Here is a 20,260-nt window from a genome sequence, read left to right as displayed (position 1 = left end):
GTACAAGTATTTTTTTTAAATGTCACTGTGAGCCCAATGTGTTAACAAATTTATTATTAAATACTTGATTAGATCTTGTCAAACTATATATTGTTGGAAAGCTACAAGAATGCCGTTTTTATATTTCAATGCGATTTGATGATACAAATTTAGTAGTGACAGACTCATTTTGTTAAATGTGACTAACCCAGTAGGAATACATTTGAATTATTATATATTAATAATTGTAATATACTATTATAAATCTTCAAAAATCTTGACAAACTATATATCATAGAAAACTTTAAGAATGAAGTTTTTCATTAATAATGATGTAGTGACAGTAATTTATTAATTTGTGAGTATGCAGCAAACTGTTGACACCTAGTGGCCTTTGTTGTAAAACCACTAAAAGTGTGACAAAAACCTAATTGTTTGTAAATTTTAACTTGAAATTTGGATTCGAAATAGTTGAGACTTATGGCTTTATTTTTGTAGCATTTTGTGAGTAAAAAGCTTTTATGGGATTTAAATATAAAATATATACTTCATTGCCTTTTTTTTTTTTTTTAAATAAACTTAAAACTGCCATTACTATTTTTTATTTAATATTCACAACTTTATACCGTGGCTCAACCATGGATAATGAATTCTTCTTTTTTTAATTGCTTAAACGTAAAACAAACAATTTTCTAAAAATACACATCGAACAACATATACTTGATGATTTTTTTTTATTGTACTAGGTTATTTCCGCTTGCTTTCCCTTTGAGGATAAAACAATCTGCATAAATGTGGAGGTAGAAACAAACTGCTGTATAGTAATAGACAGCCGTCATATGTCGGAGACCTTGTTCACTTGCGTACGCAAGCACACACAAAAATACTGTAAAATGATTTCTGGTCACACGTAACTGAACTGTAACTGAAGTTATGCAGTAAATCAAACCTTTTATGTTTTCCTGTCATCAAATAAATACAGTTTTACTAAAGTGCTCCAAAAGTAATGACACATTACCCCTCTGACCTCACAATTATAATATTTCCTAAGAATGGGAAGTGAACTTAGTGTAGCCCATAATAATAACACATGGTAAATATGATTATTAGTTACAGAAGCAGTCAGTCAGTTTCAGACTGAAATTACAATCATGTTGTAACACAAGAATGTAACAGAAATAATAAAGCAGTCGAGGGTGAGAGAGATCAAGAAAAGTAATGATTTCAGTGAACAGGAGCAACCCAGACATCAGACGACTCTGGGCCGGATCCGCACCGGAGTCGTCTGCTGTCTGGGAAACAAGCAAGAATAAACAACTAAACTGTAAGAAGAAAAACCTGCAGAAGTTGCAAAACATCTAGAGGACTACAAGACCCTCATAATGTTCGATTTATTCCTGCCATTTAAGGTTCAGACAGCGAGCGATGAAGGCGTACATGTCAGCCACTTCTTGAATGACTTTACTGGTAGGTTTTCCTGCGCCGTGGCCCGATTTGGTGTCCACGTAGATAAACAGAGGATTTGTTTGACTGGAACAGCAACCAACCGTGTGCTGCAGAGTGGCAATATATTTTAACGAGTGTAGCGGTACCACACGATCATCATGGTCACCGGTCAACAACAGTACAGCTGGGTACTGAACACCATCACCTTCCGGTACCCGGATATTATGAAGCGGAGAATACCTGTGGGATGAGAATGCATAAGGGTTTGGGAACTTTGGGTGCAAAACAAAATACGTTAGCAAATGTTTTTCAGAAGAAAGAGATTGTGGTTAATGCACAATATGCAAATTAATCTTGATAGGAACTCACTTGAACAGGCAATCGAACTGTTCTTTATTTTCAGAGCAGCCGAAATCAGTGGTCCACGCGTGTCCGATGGTGAACTTATGAAACTTCAACATGTCCATGACACCGACCTGAGCCACAGCACATCCAAATAGTTCAGGTCTTTGATTCACACACGCAGCTGCAGGACCAAGACAACACAAACGTGTGTTAGGGCTGATTCTACTTCTCATAAATGTTGTACTTCAAATCTAATAATGTTATATTTAGGGGATAGTCTGGTATACTACTAATATGCGTGTCGTACCCACGAGCAGACCACCATTGGAGCCTCCATTTATGGTGAGTTTGCTTGGTGAAGTATAGCCCTCCTTTACAAGATACTCGGCTGCACACTGAAAGTCTGTGAAACAGTTCTGCTTATTGGCCAACATCCCCCCTAGAGAGGACAAGAAATACAAAGAGGTATAAGTGGGATTTAAATACCAAACGAGAATGTTGAAGATATCGAGAATCAAAAGTGATCTGCCACTAGGGTTGCAAAATTCCTGAAATTTTCAAGGCTGGAAACTTTTTATGGGACTATATGGGAATTTGATTAAAAATACTTTAGAATTCATTCATATTAGAAAGATTTTTGAAGGTTTTTGATCAAATAAACCCAGGCTTGATGAGCGCAAGTATCAGGATTCTTCAAAATTTGTATTACCTTAAATGCACATCTTCTTATGACCAAACTAAATCTTTATTCGTTTTTAAATATAGTTTATATAAATTTCCATATAATTCCCATACAAATTCCTGTTAAGTTTCCAATTTGGAATATTTCCAAAATTCCCCAAATTAAGTTCTTATGGAAAGTTTTTGGAAATTTACCGGAAACTTTCCACCCCTTTGCAACCCTATTAGCCACAGATAACAGTGCAACACTTACTGATACTCGGTGTTTCACAAACTATTTTATAAAACTGTATATAAATTATATAAAATATACCGTGTATGTGATATATGCAATTATTTCCGTTTTCGATTCCTACAGTATCACCAGCATTATATTCACATGCCTTTATGCCATGTCTCTCCATATTCTCCACCTCCTCTGATGTTGGCAACAGCTAAAACTCCTCCCAGATGCCTGACAAATATCAGTCGAGAAACACTAAAAAACAAAAAGGTGACAGAGGTTTAACGCACCAGCAGGGGCTGAGGTAAACACAGGGAGTTTAGTTTAAAGGAACGTAGGACGTAGCTCTTGATCGGTGTACTCTTGTTCAAACAAAAAGATCTTGGCAAAAACCTTAAAGGAAAACACCACCGTTTTTCAATATTATAGTATGTTCTTACCTAAACTTAGACAAATTATACATTACTTATCTTTTTTCAATGCGTGCACTTTTAATCGTTGTACAGCGCCTCGTGAATGTGTTAGCATTTAGCCTAGCCCCATTCATTCCTATGGCTTCAAACAGGAATGAATGTAGAAGCCACCAAACACTTCCATGTTTTCCTTATTTTAAGACTGTTACATGAGTAGTTACACGAGTAAGTATGATGGCACAAAATAAAACTTTTGTTTGGGGCCATAGGAATGAATGAGGCTAAATGCTAACACATTCAAGAAACGCTGTACAAAGATTAAAAGTGCACGCATTGAAAAAAGATAGGTATGTATTTATTCGTCCAAGTTGAGGTAAGAACATAGTAAAATTTTGAAAAATTGTGTTTTCCTTTAATATCCTCTTGTCTAATATTGAAATCCTCTGACATTTTCTTTTAAATCCCAGTTTTAGATTTTCATTTCCTGAGTGGCATTTTGTTTGGCTCTCTGCGGTTTCCCATTGGTCACTACGCCCATACATCTCCTAAGATGGAAACGCACTCTCTCGTGAAAGCGCGCATATCGTTACCGGAAGCTAGTTATTTTAGTTTTAAAATTGTAGATATTGATATTTTTGATACACTGATCGATTGCCCTTAAAAGGTCTTTATTACCTTTTGAAAATGGGTTTCAAAGTTTTTGAAAATTACATTGTCTCTACGTAAACAACGCAAACGCGATAAATAATGGTGACGTCATGCAAATGTGTTAATTGAGTCTATAGGCATGCGTGAGTATAACCAAAACGACAATGGCGGCCTACGGGACTGTGTTTGTGCTGCTCAAGATAATGAGTTTATTAAAGGAAAACACCACCTGTTTTTCAATACTTTACTATGTTCTTACCTCAACTTATACAAATTAATACATACCCATCTTTTTTCAATGCGTGCACTTAATCTTTGTACAGCGCAGCGTGAATGTGTTAGCATTTAGCCTAGCCCCATTCATTCCTTAGGATCCAAACAGGGATGACTTTAGAAGCCACCAAACACTTCCATGTTTTCCCCATTTAAAGACTGTTATACGATAGTTACGCTAGTACGTATGGTGGCACAAAAAAGTACCAATTTTTAATACAACTATATTGTATGGCAAAAGACTACTTAGTTTGCAGCACTTCGACCTCGGGCGCAGAAATATAGATGGAAGTTTGTGCGAGAGGGGAAGTAGTCAGGAGTGATGATGTTACTGTGCGCCGAGGTCGAAATCATTCCTGTTTGGATCCTAAGGAATGAATGGGGCTAGGCCAAATGCCAACACACTCACGATGCGGTGCACAAAGACTAGGTGCACGCACCGAAAAAAGATAGGTATGTATTCATTAATCTAAGAGGTACAAACATAGACATAAAATATTGAAAAACTGTGGTGTTTTCCTTTTAACGCGTTTCCAATAAAGTTTACATAAATTTGGCATTTTATAGTCCAGAGTCACTTGTAGTAATAAACCTACCTTGTCGTCCATCTAAACAAAACTGTTTGATGCTTTTGCAATCTTGTTCATTTGTATGTATCTCTCTGTAGAAAAATGTGTATGTGTGAAGACATGTAGTGTTTCTTTACAAAGTAACATTGCCATCTACTGGCCTGGAATACGTAATACAGCAGATTTAGTCGTCTTTGCGGATCAGTGTAAATGCGGATCTATTTGACAGTGTTGTCGTGTGTATGTGAAATGTTTAGTTTAGTTACAGTGTTGTGTAAACATAGCCTAAAACCCTAAAAGAAACATCTTTTGGTCCTTTTTGTGTAATCAAGAGATCAACTGCACTACGATCAGTTTGTCAGACTCATATTGTACCTGTAGCTGGGTGTGATGGAAATGTTAAATCCTCCATATCCATACAGGAAGGCTGGATGGGAGCCATCCAGCTCGATTCCTTTCTTGTGGACAATGAACATCGGGATCTGTGTGCCATCTTTACTAGGATAAAAGACCTAGAATAAATACACACAGAAAGTAAATATGTTTGTATCACGCAAAACTATATACATTCAAAAGTCAAGATTAGCTGGTTTAGGGACATGGGGTCATGACCCAACCCTACCACGAACAAAACACACAGAAGATAAAGCATCAGGTTTGTGTACCTGAGTGGTCTGATATTCTGCAGGACTGAAGCCCTTCACCGTGACCTCTCTGAAGACATGTGGCTGTAGGGGATCTTTAGTCAGATCACAGTGATAGATGATCGCTACAGAAATATACAGTTTCACGTTAGAGGATCGCCTGTATGTGTCATTTACACCTCTGAAAGTCTAGACATCTTATTTATAGAGCTTGTGAATGGTGAACTCACATGGACACAGGAAGGAAGTGAAGCTGTAAAAGATCTCAGAGTCTTTCTTTCGACCGGTGAAGCCCATGACCGAGCCGACGTCCAGCGGAAACGTGCGTATCTCTTCCCCAGAAGACAGGTGGAACATCTTTAAAACGTTCTTCACATCATGGAGAAAACATACAAACAGGTAGCTGGAATATGTACAGGTAGCAAACACTGAAAGAAAAAAAGAAAATGATTTTGAAATCTATCAAAATATGAAATTATAATCCTCGGTTTAAATTAAGCTGAAACATTGATGTTTTTTGTGGCATAACACTGTTGATCTTGTGTTAAAAGTCACAATGAAATTTTAATTTACTTACTGTGGTATTTAAGTTTTATTTATTTTAAAAATTCATGTGCCCTCCTAAACTTTAATCTAAACGCAAATCTCCCCTTCTCGAAAAGATCTCTCTTTACTTCCAGTCATGATGAATGGCAGGAGGACGGCCCACGGGGCTCGGAAAAAGATCTCAGCGATTAGCAACATAACCCAACTTCAAACAATCCAATCAATTCTCGATGGACTAATTCAAGTCCAGCCCTACCTTATTTTTTTTTTTTCGGAAATACGTCAATATGGAGAAAATAAGACAATTGCTACTTCCATTTCATTGTGACTTTAAATGTTTCACAACAGGATCAGGAACACCGATTCATGTTTACATCACGGCTCACCGATGACATCCTTCTCATGTTGAGGAATGAGCTCTTTCCATTGGCTGGAAGAAGGCTGGGCAAAGTCAATGTTGATGAGGCGATACCGAGGAGCATCCAGATTGGTTTTAAAAGTGAAGACCGTTTCTTCATTTGTGACGTATTCATACTCCGCGTCAAAATTATCGATCAGCTTCACCCACGGCAACAAGCCTGTTATCAATAAGACAAAAGGAGAGGAAAATCATTTTACATATGATGTACCACCTGTTTCACCTGTAAAATCTGAAGTTTGTGTAAATGTTCAGTAACTGCTTGTGTATCATTACAGTTGTGTGTTCATACCTGTGATTCCCTCTGGCAGAGTATTCAGATCACAGTACCACAATCTGTTGACAGGGTCACAGCCCTCTCTGATAGACAACAACACATATCGCCCATCATCAGACACCTGGAATCAAACACACATATTATTCATGAAACTGTCCCCATTAAAGGCGGGGTGCATGATCTCTGAAAGCCAATGTTGACATTTGAAAACAAATGCACCTACCCCAATAGAATTTGGACGTTTTTTTGATAGACCCGCCCCACACATAGAAACAAAGCACAACGCGTCATAACCCGAAAACCACACCCATCGAGGGGAAACAATCATACGTCCTCACTGACTCTGCCCCGCGAGAAGCCGCCTCCCCGTCACCTCCGGCCCACAACAAAAAACAGAACAATGACCCAAAGCTGCCGTGTGACAAGATGCACAGCTAACAAGCCAAAAAAACGTTTATAAAATACGTTTTTATAAGCTGTCGACCCCCTCAAAAAAAAACGAGCGTTTAAAGACACAAAAGTGGAAACAGGCAACATTTCATAGTACTACTATTAGTAAAACGGCGCCCACTAGAGGGAAACTTAGTCAGCGATCCACTTTTTTTCTCCTTAATAGCTGGGTTTTACGGCTCGACAGCTTATGAAACTTATTTCTGGGTTTTTTGGCTTGTTATCTGTACACATTGTCACACAGCAGCTTTTAGGTATTATTTTGTTTTTGTTATAAGCCAGAAATGACAAGGAGGCGGCCTCTCGCAATACAAAGTCAATGGAGACGGTTGGATTGTTTTCCCCTGGTGGGCGTGGTTTTCAAATTAGCATAACTGCGCTCTCTCTCTATACCCAACCCAGGCAATGATGTTGGTTAGTACACATGCCCCTTAGTGCTGACTGGCTACAAGTGTGTTTTGGTACTCGGCCTGACTACCTTTTCCAAAGCGTTTCTCAAAAATCGTGCACCCCACCTTTAACTTTATTATTGCACGTTCCAGGATTTGTCTTCGTAATCTTTAATAAAAGTGTATCTGGTGGCATACAGTATACAAAAGCTAGTCAAGACACGTTTTTCTGATTCACAAATAAGAAATATGGATGCATAATGATTAATCACAACTAATCATTTAAAGAATAAAAGTTTTTGCTGTGTATAATATTATGTATATACATGAATACACATACATACATACATACATACACGCATACATACACGCATACATGCACGCATACCCATAAATACATGTATAATTTTATGAAAAAAATATATTTATATATTAAGTATTTATAAATAATATAAAAATAACATATGTAAATATTTCTTAAATATAAACATGCATTTGTGTGTATTTATATACCGTATTTTCCGGACTATAAGTCGCTCCGGAGTATAAGTCGCACCAGTCAAAAAATGCATCATGAAGAGGAAAAAAACATATATAAGTCACACTGGACTATAAGTCGCATTTATTTCGAAATTGATTATTCTTTTTAGGGGCATTTTGTTTGGTCTTTAAGTTAACAGTTTTTTTTTCAGGGGTAGGCTACAGGAACAACATATAGCGCCCTCTCGTAGCTGTAGATTATGTTTTCTTTTGGTGCATGTTAGTCAGTATGAATAAATTTTGACATATAAGTCGCACCTGACTATAAGTCGCAGGACCAGCCAAACTATGAAAAAAGTGCGACTTATAGTCCGGAAAATATGGTACACATAATTATTATACACAATACTCACACATATATGTAAACAAAAACTTTTATTTTGCAAACGATTAGTCGCGATTAATCGCTTTGCAGCCCTAGATTAAATCAGCTGCAATGTGTAACTTTTTCTGTAAAAAAAAAAAATCAGTAGTTGAGAAAGTACATTATAATTTTTTTCAAAATTGTCTACTTAATTTATGCCGATTCCAGGGTTATTATAGGAAACGAAAACTATCATGAAAACTGAATCTATTAGTGAAAAAACATTTTCGTCAACTGAAATCAAATAAAAACAAAAGGTTTCCAAAAAAACACGAAACCTAAAATACAACTATAATGTGGACCTGCAAAACGAACTAAAACTAAATAAAATACACCAGGTTTAACATACACCAGATTTGGCAAGGTGTATGTAGTCTTAAGCATGATATTATGCTAAAGACTATAACTATACTAAAACTAAATAAAAACTAAAAGTAATGATTTTTAAAAAATAGAAACGAAATCAAAACTATTTATGCACCACTAAGAAGAACTAAAACTAAACTGAAATAAAATAGCACATTACATAACTAAATAAAAATAAAAAATAATATTTTTTTAAAAACTATAATAACCCTGATTCACAACGGTATATACAGTAACTTATAATAATGATTTATAAGTTGCATGCACAGAACATCACTCTTCAATTGCAATTTTACGTTTCAATCATCACAGAGGTGGCAATAGAGGCAAAAATTACGGACTGCAGCTTTAAAGGAATAGTTCACCAAATAATGATTACTATGCGCAAGGGATGCGCGATAATTTGCATGCGATAGTCATTGCGCATATTGTCAGTGAAGCCGGTTCCTTGATTAGTAGTAAATCGCCATCACCTGCTTTCAGATGGAGCCGCATTTACAGCACAAAGCAAATTATCGCACATCCCTACTATGCGCGTATGTTACCTCGACACCGCTCATCCATTTCGGCTCATCAGGAAATTCAGCACAAAGAATGTCCTCCGTCTGAGGCGTTCCCAAAACATGATAGAACAACTTCTGGTGCACATTAGTGGACGTCTCGGTACCTAAGACAGAGAAAGAGCGTGATTTTGATATTTTATGCTTATAAATTTGTAATTTGTAAATTTGTGTGTGTGTGTGTGTGTGTGTATGTACCATCACTCTTTCCCTCCTGCTTAGGATAAGAGTTGTAGAAGATCCCTTTCCCGTCATGAGTCCAGGACATGCAGCTGAATTTCACTCTCTCCAGTTTGTCCTCTAGAAGTTCAGCACCGTCCACACGCAAGAACCTCATCTCAACCCAATCAGAACCACTTGCGCTGGTGCCATACGCCAGGTACTCGCCATCCTCAGAGAACGCATAACCTGCAACATGCATAGAACCATTTTAGCATCATTTTGTCGTATCTACGGCCATAATGATTCACATTCTGTACAATGAACTTATGTTGATACACAGAACACCAAAAAACACTTTATCAACCAAACCCGTCTGTAAATGCACCTTGTAAAGCGACTGTCCCATCTTCTGAAAAGGTATTTGGGTCAAGGAAAACAGTGGGTTCTGCCTCAAGGGTCTTCTGCATGTACAGAACACTTTGGTTCTGAAGACCAGTGTTGTAGAAGTGAAAATATCTAAAAGAGAGAAAAACATTTCAGGGATTGATAATAAGGAGCACCTGATGGCCCAAGGCCAGCTTGAACGATGCACAGGACACATGACAGCACTGTTACTTGCACGATAGGGACAGTCACGAAAGTTTATCAAATACACTTGTTTTGAGGCCTGGCCAAATTAAATATTCCACATGAAGAACCAAATATTCGAGCTCACCTGTTTCCACGTTTAAAAGGGCAGCTGTATTTGGGATAGTCATAAAGTTCAGTCATGCGATTTTTAAAGATGCCTCTGATTTCACACTGTTCCAGGAACGGCTGAGTCAGCTGATTCTGAGCATTCACAAATGCCTAAAAGAGATGCATGTCAAATCATCAAACACCAAATACAAATAATTACATGTCAGATATATTAAGTCATATTTCAAATATAAAGTCAATTTATATTTTTTGTCATTTTAATCATTTGATATTCAATATCATCATGTGATCACAAGATGTTACAGGCAGTGTTGGGTAAGTTAGTCAAATAAAGTAATTAATTACTAGTTACTAATTACATCTTTATTCATGTATTTAAATTACTATACAAATGACTCTCTCCGAAAAAGGATTTAATTACTTATTACCAATTATTTTTTTAATCCTATTTAGTAAAAGATACAAAGCTTGAAACAGCTCAAATAAATCATATAAAAGTACATCAATTATTCTAGTATTCAGTTTTAAGGTCAGTGCTTCTCAGGTGTGTTTGGTTTACCTGCGTTTTTTCACTGTCAGGGTCCTCCAGCCAACTGTATGGATCGGGAACTTTACAGCCATGATAGTCATCGACCTTGTTATAACACACAAATAATTAACTTTAAACATCTAGACATCGCTATACTAGAGAAATAGGTTAATGCTGAATTAAACGCAAAGTCTCGCTCATGAAATAATGACATTGCCTGTCAGAATGACATCGAGATAACGTTGCCAAACACAGCGACTTCTGTATTTATTCATATTTTAACCCGTTCATTCAGATTCCCATACATATATACTCATTCGGTCTTTCATACATTTATTAACGCATGCTTACTGATTTATTTATCGACCACTGGCTTCATTCAACTGTTTATTCTCATTCATTCTTAGATGTATAGAGTCACTCACCACAGAATCGTCTCTATAGGCGTTTGGATACTGAAAGGCCATTGCTGACTAATCTTCTGCGTTGTTATAAGATGAAATGATGAAATAATAACATAAACCGTTGATGAGAAAGTTTCGTGTGTTTGAGAGCCGACGCACAATGTCCGGAACAAGCCGAGAAGAAGAAAGATAAACAAAGACGACAAGCGCTGGAGGAAAGAGCGCTAAAATCCCTACAGCGCCCCTGCTGGTCAAACGACAAACATGCAGGAGCTTAAATGACCTGTTGTTAAAAAATAGCAACAGTAGATATAAAGATTTATACAGTAGGGGGAGCTGGATGCAAGCCTACCTAGGTACAGTATGTTTAAAATATTACAGATTATCATAGTGTTGAATCTATGGAAGCCCTGAAACGCAAAGTTAAAAAAAAACACAAGGAAGAAAAAAATGCCTTCTTGAGTCCTTAAATTTTCGTTTTTCAAAAAAGGTTCTCTTTAAAAAAAAATCTCTATTTAAATTTTTTTCTCTTTCAAAAAGTTTTTTTTCTCTTTCAAATTTTTTTTCTTTCTTTTTCTATTATATAACCTAGCCTATATACATTATTTATCTTTTTGTGTATGTTTTTATATCTGTGGTTGATTATGTGTTATATGTAAGCAGTGGTGGAAACTCAAAAGTGGTGGAGATTAAATGAAGGATCCATATTTTATATTTTTAAACCAAAGATGCAGAAAATCCCATTATATGTATAACATATGCATAGGGTTTGAAGGTTATAAGTGGATAAAAGATAGAAATCCTCTACATTTTGAACTGAATATTCGATCCAACTTGAACCAACCTGATTTAGTGAACTCAATCAACATAATGTTTTTTTTTTACAGGATAATTCACATTTATGAATACAACCTTTTCACAAAATATAACGTTTATCATATAAACATGAATATGAATGTTTCGATGATTACCTATGAGACTTAACAAAAATTATCATTAACATTCTCAATGATAAAATTTAAAACTGGTCTTACAAATTGGCCCAATAATTTCATTGCAAGTGGTACCAAAAAATGCAGTTTCAATATCGTCTTACATTTTACCAACAAAAAAATTTCGGCAAATGTAAATGATTAAAATTTTTTCATTTTTGGGTGAATTTTCCATTTACTGTAAATACAAAGACGTACAAAAAGTACATCTCTTTAACTTTTGCCCTATCTATTATTTCATCATTTCAAACCTAACAAACTTCCTTCTCTGCAATGCACTTTGTGACTTCTATTCCAATGCAATAACATTCATATTCAAATACATTAGTGGGCCACTGTGCATATATGCACATGATGTCATTTCTGAACTTAAGACCAACATGACATGTGACATGTCTGAGATAACCACAAACAAATTATGAGAAATTCACACCCAAAAAAGGACAAGATGTAAAGTCACAGACATACACACAGAGAAAGAGAGAGAGAGAGAGGAGAGGGGTGGAGGAAGACGCTGGGTGGAGTTTGTCTTCATCTGATATCTGAATGAAAAGAGGAGGATTTGACTTTCAAGAGAGAGACAGAGAAACAGCTTGACTCTTACATCATATGACAGGTAAAGAGACTCACAGTAAGTCTGCACTTTACTTTATTCAAAGTTGATCTATGCTTATGTGAGTGTGTGTGTGTGTGTGTGTGAGAGAGTGTGTGACAGTCAGCTGAAGGTTTTCTTGACTCAGCTCAACTCTTAAGTTCAGATGTTAAGTGTTTGTCTGTCTGACAGTCAGCTGAAGGTTTTCGTGATGTTGAGAGTCTATGTTGTGGTCACAGCTCTGTGTTTGTGTGGTATGTGTGAGCAAGAGCCGCTGCATTATTAAGTTTCATTTTTACTGTGTTAATCTGAATTCCCACATCATACCGACCCGATGTCAAACATATGTGCATTTAAACTGAACAAAGAAGAAGAAATTGCAAAAAAAAAATGCATAAAAATGTTTTCAGTCAAGTTTTTTATTAAAATGTACACTGTACAAAATGCACCAACTTGGTTTTGCAAGTCAATTCAAACTTAACTTTGTTTAAGTTAAAGTAACATAGACATATATATTAATTTGACAAAAAATGCTGCATATTTTTTACAGTGTATGCATTATATGTAGTTGTATATAACTGCCAAGAAGTTTTTTCCTAAAATTCCTTAGGAGAAATAAAAAGTTTAAAAGACATATGCGATTATTCAGAGAAAATCTAGAGTAGCAAAAATCTCAATATGTGCTTGTGTCATCAGAAAAAAAAATGCATTTAGTATTTGCTTTTATTAAGAGATTGTGATTATTTTAAATGATTGTGCTTTTAAGATATACATTGTGCATGTATTTGATCCACAAGTTAAGTAACCCTAACCAACTTCATCGCTACCACAGAGCAATGCCCCAGAAACTAACCAGAACAACATCAAAGCAACCGCTTAAAAAATAAACCTTAGAAAACCAATACATTTAGTTGTGGTAGGCTAGGCCACTTTTCTAAACTAAATTTACATCTCGTTATTTTTAACATGGTTAATAATTTGTGCTTATTTTCTGTCTGTCTTCAACAGATGCGATATTTACACTTTCAAAATGCCAACTAAAATCACAGCAAGCAACAGCGTCATTGTCCACACAGCAGAGCAACTGACCAATCGCGTTAAAGATCAATGTGAGCCAGATATGAATGTGTGGATCAGAACCAGATTACAGACATCATTACCCAGAAACCTCAGGTTTACATATCACAATCAGGTATACACACACATACTGAAATATATTTAGACACAAAATGTATGAATTATATCAAACAACACCTGTGTGAAGCTGAAGAGGACCTGACCTCATACATCCATTAAAATCATCTTGATGTTAGTTCAACGATTTGTGCAAAAATGTCTTATAAGTTAGTCTCATTAGTCTTAAGAAAGCACCATTTGATTTGATAGACCCTGTCTGTGAATCAATCTAATAAGGAGATTTGGAGCATCAAAGTTTGACATGATCTCTCTACTCAGTCAATGTTATATTTTCACAGATTTTATAGGATGATTTTATGTAGAAAATGACTTTAACTGGGTTTATTTTTCAGAGGGTCACATATTAATGCAATGACATTCATGCATGTTTAAGTGCCAAAGTGCTCACATAAACACATACAGATGACCAACTTTCACACTTTAAGGCTCATGCCCACAAAGGGAAACTATACTTCACAGTAAATGTCAAACTAAGTAAACCTACATCATCACCTGTCACACACGTTGGTTTTGCTGATAATGTTTTGAATGTTTTATTTTTCTAGAAGGTTCTGGGTGTTTTTACTACAGAAGAAGTTCCTGCTGGAACACAGTTTGGTCCGCTGCACGTAGATCTTCTTCCATCTGAAGATACGCCATCGGACATCCGCAGGCATCACATCTGGACGGTACGTTAGCAGAACCGAGAGTGAGAAAAAGAAAAAGTGTGTGAGAAAGAGAGATCGAAAACCATTCTGAGTCATTGGGGTTCATATTAACTAGTCATGTTTCAGAAGTGTGTGTTTGTGTGTGATGGTTTTGGGTTTCTCTGACGCACTGCTCCTCGCTTACATGTGCCAGTAAAACTATACACTCATACCTCACACATTGACTCAGCAAGGAAGTGGCAAACAGGTACACACATACACACACACACACACACACACACACACACACACACACACACACACACACATTAAAGAGCATTTCCACACTCTAAGAAATAAAGTTACAAAGTCTGTCCCTGGGCCGGTACCCTTTTTAAAGGTCCAATATGTACCTTCAAGGTATTAATATGCACAAATGTGTACTATTTAAAAGTGTACCCCCCCCAATGACATGCTTTTGTGCTTTATTTTCTGAGAGTGCAGAAAACTTGCAATGCAATTGCATTATAATTGAATTCATTATTCAATAGTAACTATATAACTAACTATATGCAATGCATTCAATATACTTCATTGTCTTACAGATCTTATAGTTAATTTCCTTTTGGTAAAAAAACATTCTTGTCGAACTACATATACATTTATGTTAAATTGAATTGACGTGCAAAACCAAGTTGTTTTATAACTGCATTTTTTTACAGCGTAATACATTTAAAGGTGCAGTGTGTAAATTTAAGCGGCATCTAGTGGTGGGATAGCGAATTGCAACCAACGGCTTAGTCCAACGCTCACTCCTCGCTTTTGAAACACATAGAGAAGCTATGGTAGCCAGCACCGGACAAACATGTAATCGTTGGAGACAACTTAGTAAAAAAATTGTCCGTAAAGGGCTTCTGTAGAAACATGGCGGCACAAAATGGCGACTTCTTTGTAAGGGGACCCTCGGTGTATGTAGATAAAAAGGTCTCGTTCTAAGGTAATAACCACACAATGTTTCATTATGAAAGGTCTTTATACACCACCGATAATATAGTTTTGTATATTATTTTGCATTTCTGTCAAAAGATCCTTCTAAAAATTACACACTGCACCTTTAAGAATTTACATTAAAGGGAACATATCATGAAAATCTGACTTTTTCCATGTTTAAGTGCTATTATTGGGTCCTCAGTGCTTTTATCAACCTAGAAAATGTGAAAAAGATCAACCCAGTAACTAAGTTTTGGTAAACAATTCTCTGAAAGGTTGTGAAAAAATAGCTAATTGAAATTTGTGATGTCAGAAGGGGATAATAACGCCCCTTAATTTGCATTATTCAACAATGGCACTGCCATTTAGTGCAGAGATCAGCTCATTTGCACATTTTTTGCTCACACCTACAAAGTGGAAATGTTATCATGCTATAATAAATGATCTATATGATATTTTGAGCTGAAACCTTACGTGCTAAATGTCCCCTTTAAGAAAAACAAACTGTATATTTTTATATGGTAGGTAACTTTGTGAAAGAAACATATATTCTCTCAAAAGGAACTAAACAGATTGAACAAAACTAAAAAAGTGGGGATAAAGAGAGAGAGACAGACAGAGAGCAACAGATGTCATAATAAGGTCGCACAGATGGGCCGTTTAACCAATAGCTAAACTACCCAATCAACTAACGAAACCATAAAGTCTAACTTTCACACACACAAATAGATGTGTACTTTAAATCTGAAAGCAAAAACCTTTCGTTTCCTGAACCCCTCAAAATTCGTCAGTGCATGGTGTTTGCTGATGCAAGCATTTTTGCTATTGCTCAGACTGAAGGATTACAACAATTTCAGTATGCAACTGCAAAAGAATTAGGGTGGACTCTTTAAATTACACAAGCAAATCTTACACCCTAGCAACCATGCACATGTTCCCATAGCTTTACTCGCCGCTGGCCAATGCAAAAGTCATGGATTTGATTCTCAGGGATCAAACATACGGTTAAAAAATGTCGCTTTGGATAGAAGCATCTGCCAAATGCATAAAAAGAAATGTATCATCATGCTAGCAGGTTTAATATACAGTATCACTCACATTTTTAGTATTTCTTTGAATTAAAATATTTGAAAACTTTTTTAAAGATCTTTGTAGAGGGAAGATTACATCACTTCCTGTCCCGTGAGGATGAGAGCAGCAGCAACTGGATGCTCTTCATCAACTCTGCCCCGTCTCCTTGGCAACAGAATCTTGCACCATGCCAAATTGGGATGCAGATTTACTTCTACACAATAAGAGCTCTGAGGTCAGGGGAGGAGCTGCTTGTGGGGCGAAGCCGGCCAATCACCAATTTAGGAATTTCTTACGTGAAACTGCCATTTCCCACACACTGTGAGTGATCTCTGTGCGTTTTAATATTAATATTTTTTTCATTTAAACCAATAACATAAGTATTGTAAACAATATGTGTGTGTTGTCCGGCTTTAGCTCAGAATCATAAAAACCAACTGTGTGTGGAGATACAAAATCCAGTGAGGAAGAAAAAACGAGGTCACACCATCACTGAGATCCTGCAGTCTGACTACAGTTTTCCGACTACCAGAAGTCCCATTACGCTTTATCGAAAAGAGACTTGCACCCCTCATTCCAAATATGACCCTAAAAGTAAAAAAGTGGCCCAGTCTGAAGTTAAGTCTGACATCCCTATGACTCTAAAGATGACATCTGACTCTACTATCCCACAATCCTCTCTGCAAAAGCACATCTCCCCTTTCATTCGTAATGTGCATTCATCCCAACCAAAGGGATTTGATTTGACAACACCACATGTGTCTCACGACATTCCTCATCCACCAATTCGCATGCATCCATCTTTCCTGAGACTAACATCTAATAAGAATGACCTTCCATTGGCGTCAACCGATAGAAATGACCTTGGACTTCCGAAAGCCGATGAGGTGAGCGTTCCTGTGAAGACCAATCTTAGGAACCACAGTTCGACATCAACAGAACTTAAAGACGACACAAAATTTCGTATCTCCACCCCACCACCAAATCTCTCCAGAGCTACTGATGATGACATCACAGCCAAGAAAGAGTCATCAGAGGTGGGTGTGGCTGCCCCGGGTGTCTCTAGCTCCTCCCACCATGACATAGACTTGCAGGATCTATGCATGACGAAGCATGAACAGACGATAGGTTATCGGGCATTACCGTACCCGTTACAGAGACGCAATGGAAAGATTCAGTATGAATGCAATGTATGTGGGAAGAACTTCACACAGCTCTCAAATCTGAAGGTATGTCAAAATTGAAAAATTGATATTAGGAAGAAGATATAAGGAATAAATGCATAGATCTAAAAATGATCTTACATCATCTCTTATTTAGGTGCACCTGAGAGTCCACAGCGGTGAGAAACCGTACCGATGTGCTACCTGCCGGAGAAACTTTTCCCAACTAGCTCACCTCCAAAAACACATCCTGGTCCACACGGGAGAAAAACCATACGGATGCCATGTAAGAACTTAAAATACACTCAAAGGTGTCTTCATAACTTCGTAGACATAAAGTATGCTAAACATTTTACCTGATGTGTTTCTGTACAGGTGTGTAACAGGCATTTCAGCAGCAGCAGTAACCTGAAGACTCACCTGCGTCTTCACTCAGGTGAGCGGCCATACGTGTGTAAGCAGTGCCCCGCCCGCTTCACCCAGCACATCCACCTGCGCCTCCACAGACGCCTGCACGCCTCCCCACGACCACATCAGTGTCCAGAGTGCTTTCGCAGGTACACACACCTGTGCAGCCTACAGATTCACCTGCACCGATTTTGTCCTGCCACCAGTCTCACAGGCTCCGCCTCTCAGTTGAGCCTAGCCAATGAAGAGGTGGAGAAGTTCGACATGAGTGATGCTGCAGGGAACCTTGAGGTTGTCATGGAGATGGCATCTATAGAGAGGATGTGTGAGATGATCTGGGCACGAGTGCTTGCAGTTTCGTCTGATCACCAGCAGAGAGCAGCACAGAAGGCCTGTACATAATAAAAACAGTGATGATGAAAAATGTAAGGTTACTATTAGTGAGCAAGATAGAGATTTATCAACGTGCACATGTGCTTGTATATTATTTATAGTTAATGACAGAACAGTGTTTTGGTATGAAAAAATCTAATATGCCATACTTAAATGTACTTTGTAGCTAAATGTTTTTGTAATTATCAAAAGAGACTTTATATAATGACCCGTATATCTGCCTCAGCACTGAAATACAGATTTTTATAGTAGCATTGATATTCAAACCTATCTTCGTTCAGAGATAATTTATGTAGGCTTACATGTTTATAATTTTTATAGCAATTTTTTTTGTGTTAGAAATAAAACTATGAGGTGGTTTCCCAGACGGATGTTTGAGCTAATTTAATTTCAAAACACCTTGTACTGACATATTTTATATCACTGCCTTTGTTTTGTCTCAAGATGCACACCTGTATTGTTTTTGTAAGGTTTATTTGTAAAAACTTCTTAAATGTCCTAAAATAACTAAGGCCTAGTCCTGGATTAATCTAAACCCTGTCCGGGAAACCATCCCTATAAGTTTTGCTATACGCTGCAGAAAAAAAACATCTTGTGTCACTTTATAAATGCACTGTACTAAACGATGTGATCTCAAATGACAATAAAAGCATTTTTAAAAAATAAGTCGTTCTCAGAACAAGCTGATTTTTCATTCAAGTTGGGGCATGTTGTCACATGTTGTGATTCTGTGTTTTGTACTCTGTAATGTATTTTAATAATTATTTACCAGTCAGAAATAAACTTGAATAGCCTTTAATACATTTTTGTGAAAAACTAATTAGGTCATATAATATTGAACATGCACTGCATGGGTCAAAACTCACATGAACCTTATCTTTTTGGATGACACCTGCCCCACCTTCCATATATTTTGCAATATATTATACATTATAATAATTAAATAAAAATATACTACACAACACTTTTGCCGAATTAAAGGGACAATTCACCCCAAAAAAATTACATTTCTGTCATAATTTTCTCATCGTCATGTTGTGTTAAACCTGTATGAGTTTATTTTTTTGATGAACACAAAAGAAGATATTTTGATAAATGATGGTAAAGACACAGCTGATTGTCACCATAATAGAAAAAAGAAATACAATGGAATTCAATGGGTACCAGCAACTGTGTGCAAAATATTTTGTTTTGTGTTTATCAGAAAAAAGAAATTTATACAGATTTACAACAACACGAGAATGAGAAAATGATGACAGAATTTTCATTTTTGGGTGAACTATCCCTTTAACACACGCACAAACGCAGATATACTACACAACACTTTTGCAGAATTAAAGGGACAATTCACCCAAAAAATAAATTTCTGTCATCATTGTCATCTTTATGTTGTGCTAAACCTGTAGGAATTTATTTTTCTTATGAATACAAAAGAAGATATTTTGATAAATGATGGTAAACACACAGCTGATTGTAACCATAGTAGGAAAAACAAATACAATGGAATTCAATGGGTACCAGCAACTGTATGCAAAATATTTTCTTTTGAGTTCATCAGAAAAAAGAAATTCATACAGATTTACAACAACATGACTCATGAGGATGAGAAAATGATGACAGAATTTTCATTTTTGGGTGAACTATCCCTTTAACACGCGCACGAACGCAAATATACTACACAACACTTTTGCAGAATTAAAGGGACAATTCACCCAAAAAAATACATTTCTGTCATCATTGTCTCATCTTTATGTTGCTAAACCTGTAGGAATTAATTTTTCTGATGAATACAAAAGAAGATATTTTGATAAATGATGGTAAACACACAGCTGATTGTAACCATAGTAGGAAAAACAAATACAATGGAATTCAATGGGTACCAGCAACTGTATGCAAAATATTT

The 20,260-nt window shown here is 36.6% G+C and overlaps 2 protein-coding genes across 3 annotated transcripts; one reads left to right on the top strand and one right to left on the bottom strand.

Moving 5' to 3' along the window:
• Window positions 1-845: 845 nt before the first annotated feature.
• On the bottom strand, window positions 846-11,113 carry prep (prolyl endopeptidase). Its single transcript, XM_055186506.2, has 15 exons — window positions 10,947-11,113; window positions 10,552-10,626; window positions 10,009-10,142; window positions 9,679-9,809; window positions 9,330-9,539; window positions 9,117-9,238; window positions 6,478-6,583; window positions 6,154-6,345; window positions 5,452-5,649; window positions 5,243-5,346; window positions 4,953-5,089; window positions 2,835-2,929; window positions 2,078-2,209; window positions 1,795-1,951; window positions 846-1,665 (listed from the first exon to the last, which is right to left on the bottom strand). Exons 1-15 carry the CDS (start codon window positions 10,986-10,988, stop codon window positions 1,371-1,373), a joined length of 2,130 nt encoding a protein of 709 aa, XP_055042481.2. The 5' UTR covers window positions 10,989-11,113; the 3' UTR covers window positions 846-1,370.
• A 294-nt stretch (window positions 11,114-11,407) lies between these two features.
• On the top strand, window positions 11,408-19,261 carry prdm1c (PR domain containing 1c, with ZNF domain). 2 transcript variants are annotated; one of them, XM_055187076.2, is made up of 7 exons: window positions 11,408-12,533; window positions 13,518-13,701; window positions 14,252-14,374; window positions 16,468-16,714; window positions 16,811-17,622; window positions 17,714-17,842; window positions 17,932-19,261. In XM_055187076.2, the coding sequence occupies exons 2-7, from the start codon at window positions 13,540-13,542 to the stop codon at window positions 18,364-18,366; spliced, it is 1,908 nt and encodes a 635-aa protein (XP_055043051.2). In that variant the 5' UTR covers window positions 11,408-12,533; window positions 13,518-13,539; the 3' UTR covers window positions 18,367-19,261. The 2 variants fall into 2 exon arrangements, with proteins under 2 accessions (XP_055043051.2, XP_073712583.1); XM_073856482.1 differs by having other exon boundaries at window positions 11,409-12,548.
• The last annotated feature ends 999 nt before the right edge of the window (window positions 19,262-20,260 follow it).

The sequence above is a fragment of the Misgurnus anguillicaudatus genome, chromosome 18, assembly GCF_027580225.2.
Source record: "Misgurnus anguillicaudatus chromosome 18, ASM2758022v2, whole genome shotgun sequence".
NCBI lineage: Eukaryota > Metazoa > Chordata > Actinopteri > Cypriniformes > Cobitidae > Misgurnus > Misgurnus anguillicaudatus.
The sequence above is the reverse complement of the archived record's forward strand: the minus strand, read 5'-3'. Positions and strand labels throughout refer to the sequence as shown.

Bases quoted from the DNA above. Each gene is read 5' to 3' on its own strand.
- prep (XM_055186506.2), bottom strand. From the start codon at position 10,988: ATGGCCTTTCAGTATCCAAACGCCTATAGAGACGATTCTGTG. The intron at 2,210-2,834 runs GCATGTGAATAT...TGTCCTCTCTAG, and splicing joins TGGAGAGACATGGCATAAAG to GGGGGATGTTGGCCAATAAG. The intron at 1,952-2,077 runs GTACGACACGCA...TTGGTCCTGCAG, and splicing joins CAATGGTGGTCTGCTCGTGG to CTGCGTGTGTGAATCAAAGA.
- prdm1c (XM_055187076.2), top strand. From the start codon at position 13,540: ATGCCAACTAAAATCACAGCAAGCAACAGCGTCATTGTCCACACAGCA. The intron at 16,715-16,810 runs GTGAGTGATCTC...GTCCGGCTTTAG, and splicing joins ACTGCCATTTCCCACACACT to CTCAGAATCATAAAAACCAA. The intron at 17,623-17,713 runs GTATGTCAAAAT...TCTCTTATTTAG, and splicing joins CACAGCTCTCAAATCTGAAG to GTGCACCTGAGAGTCCACAG.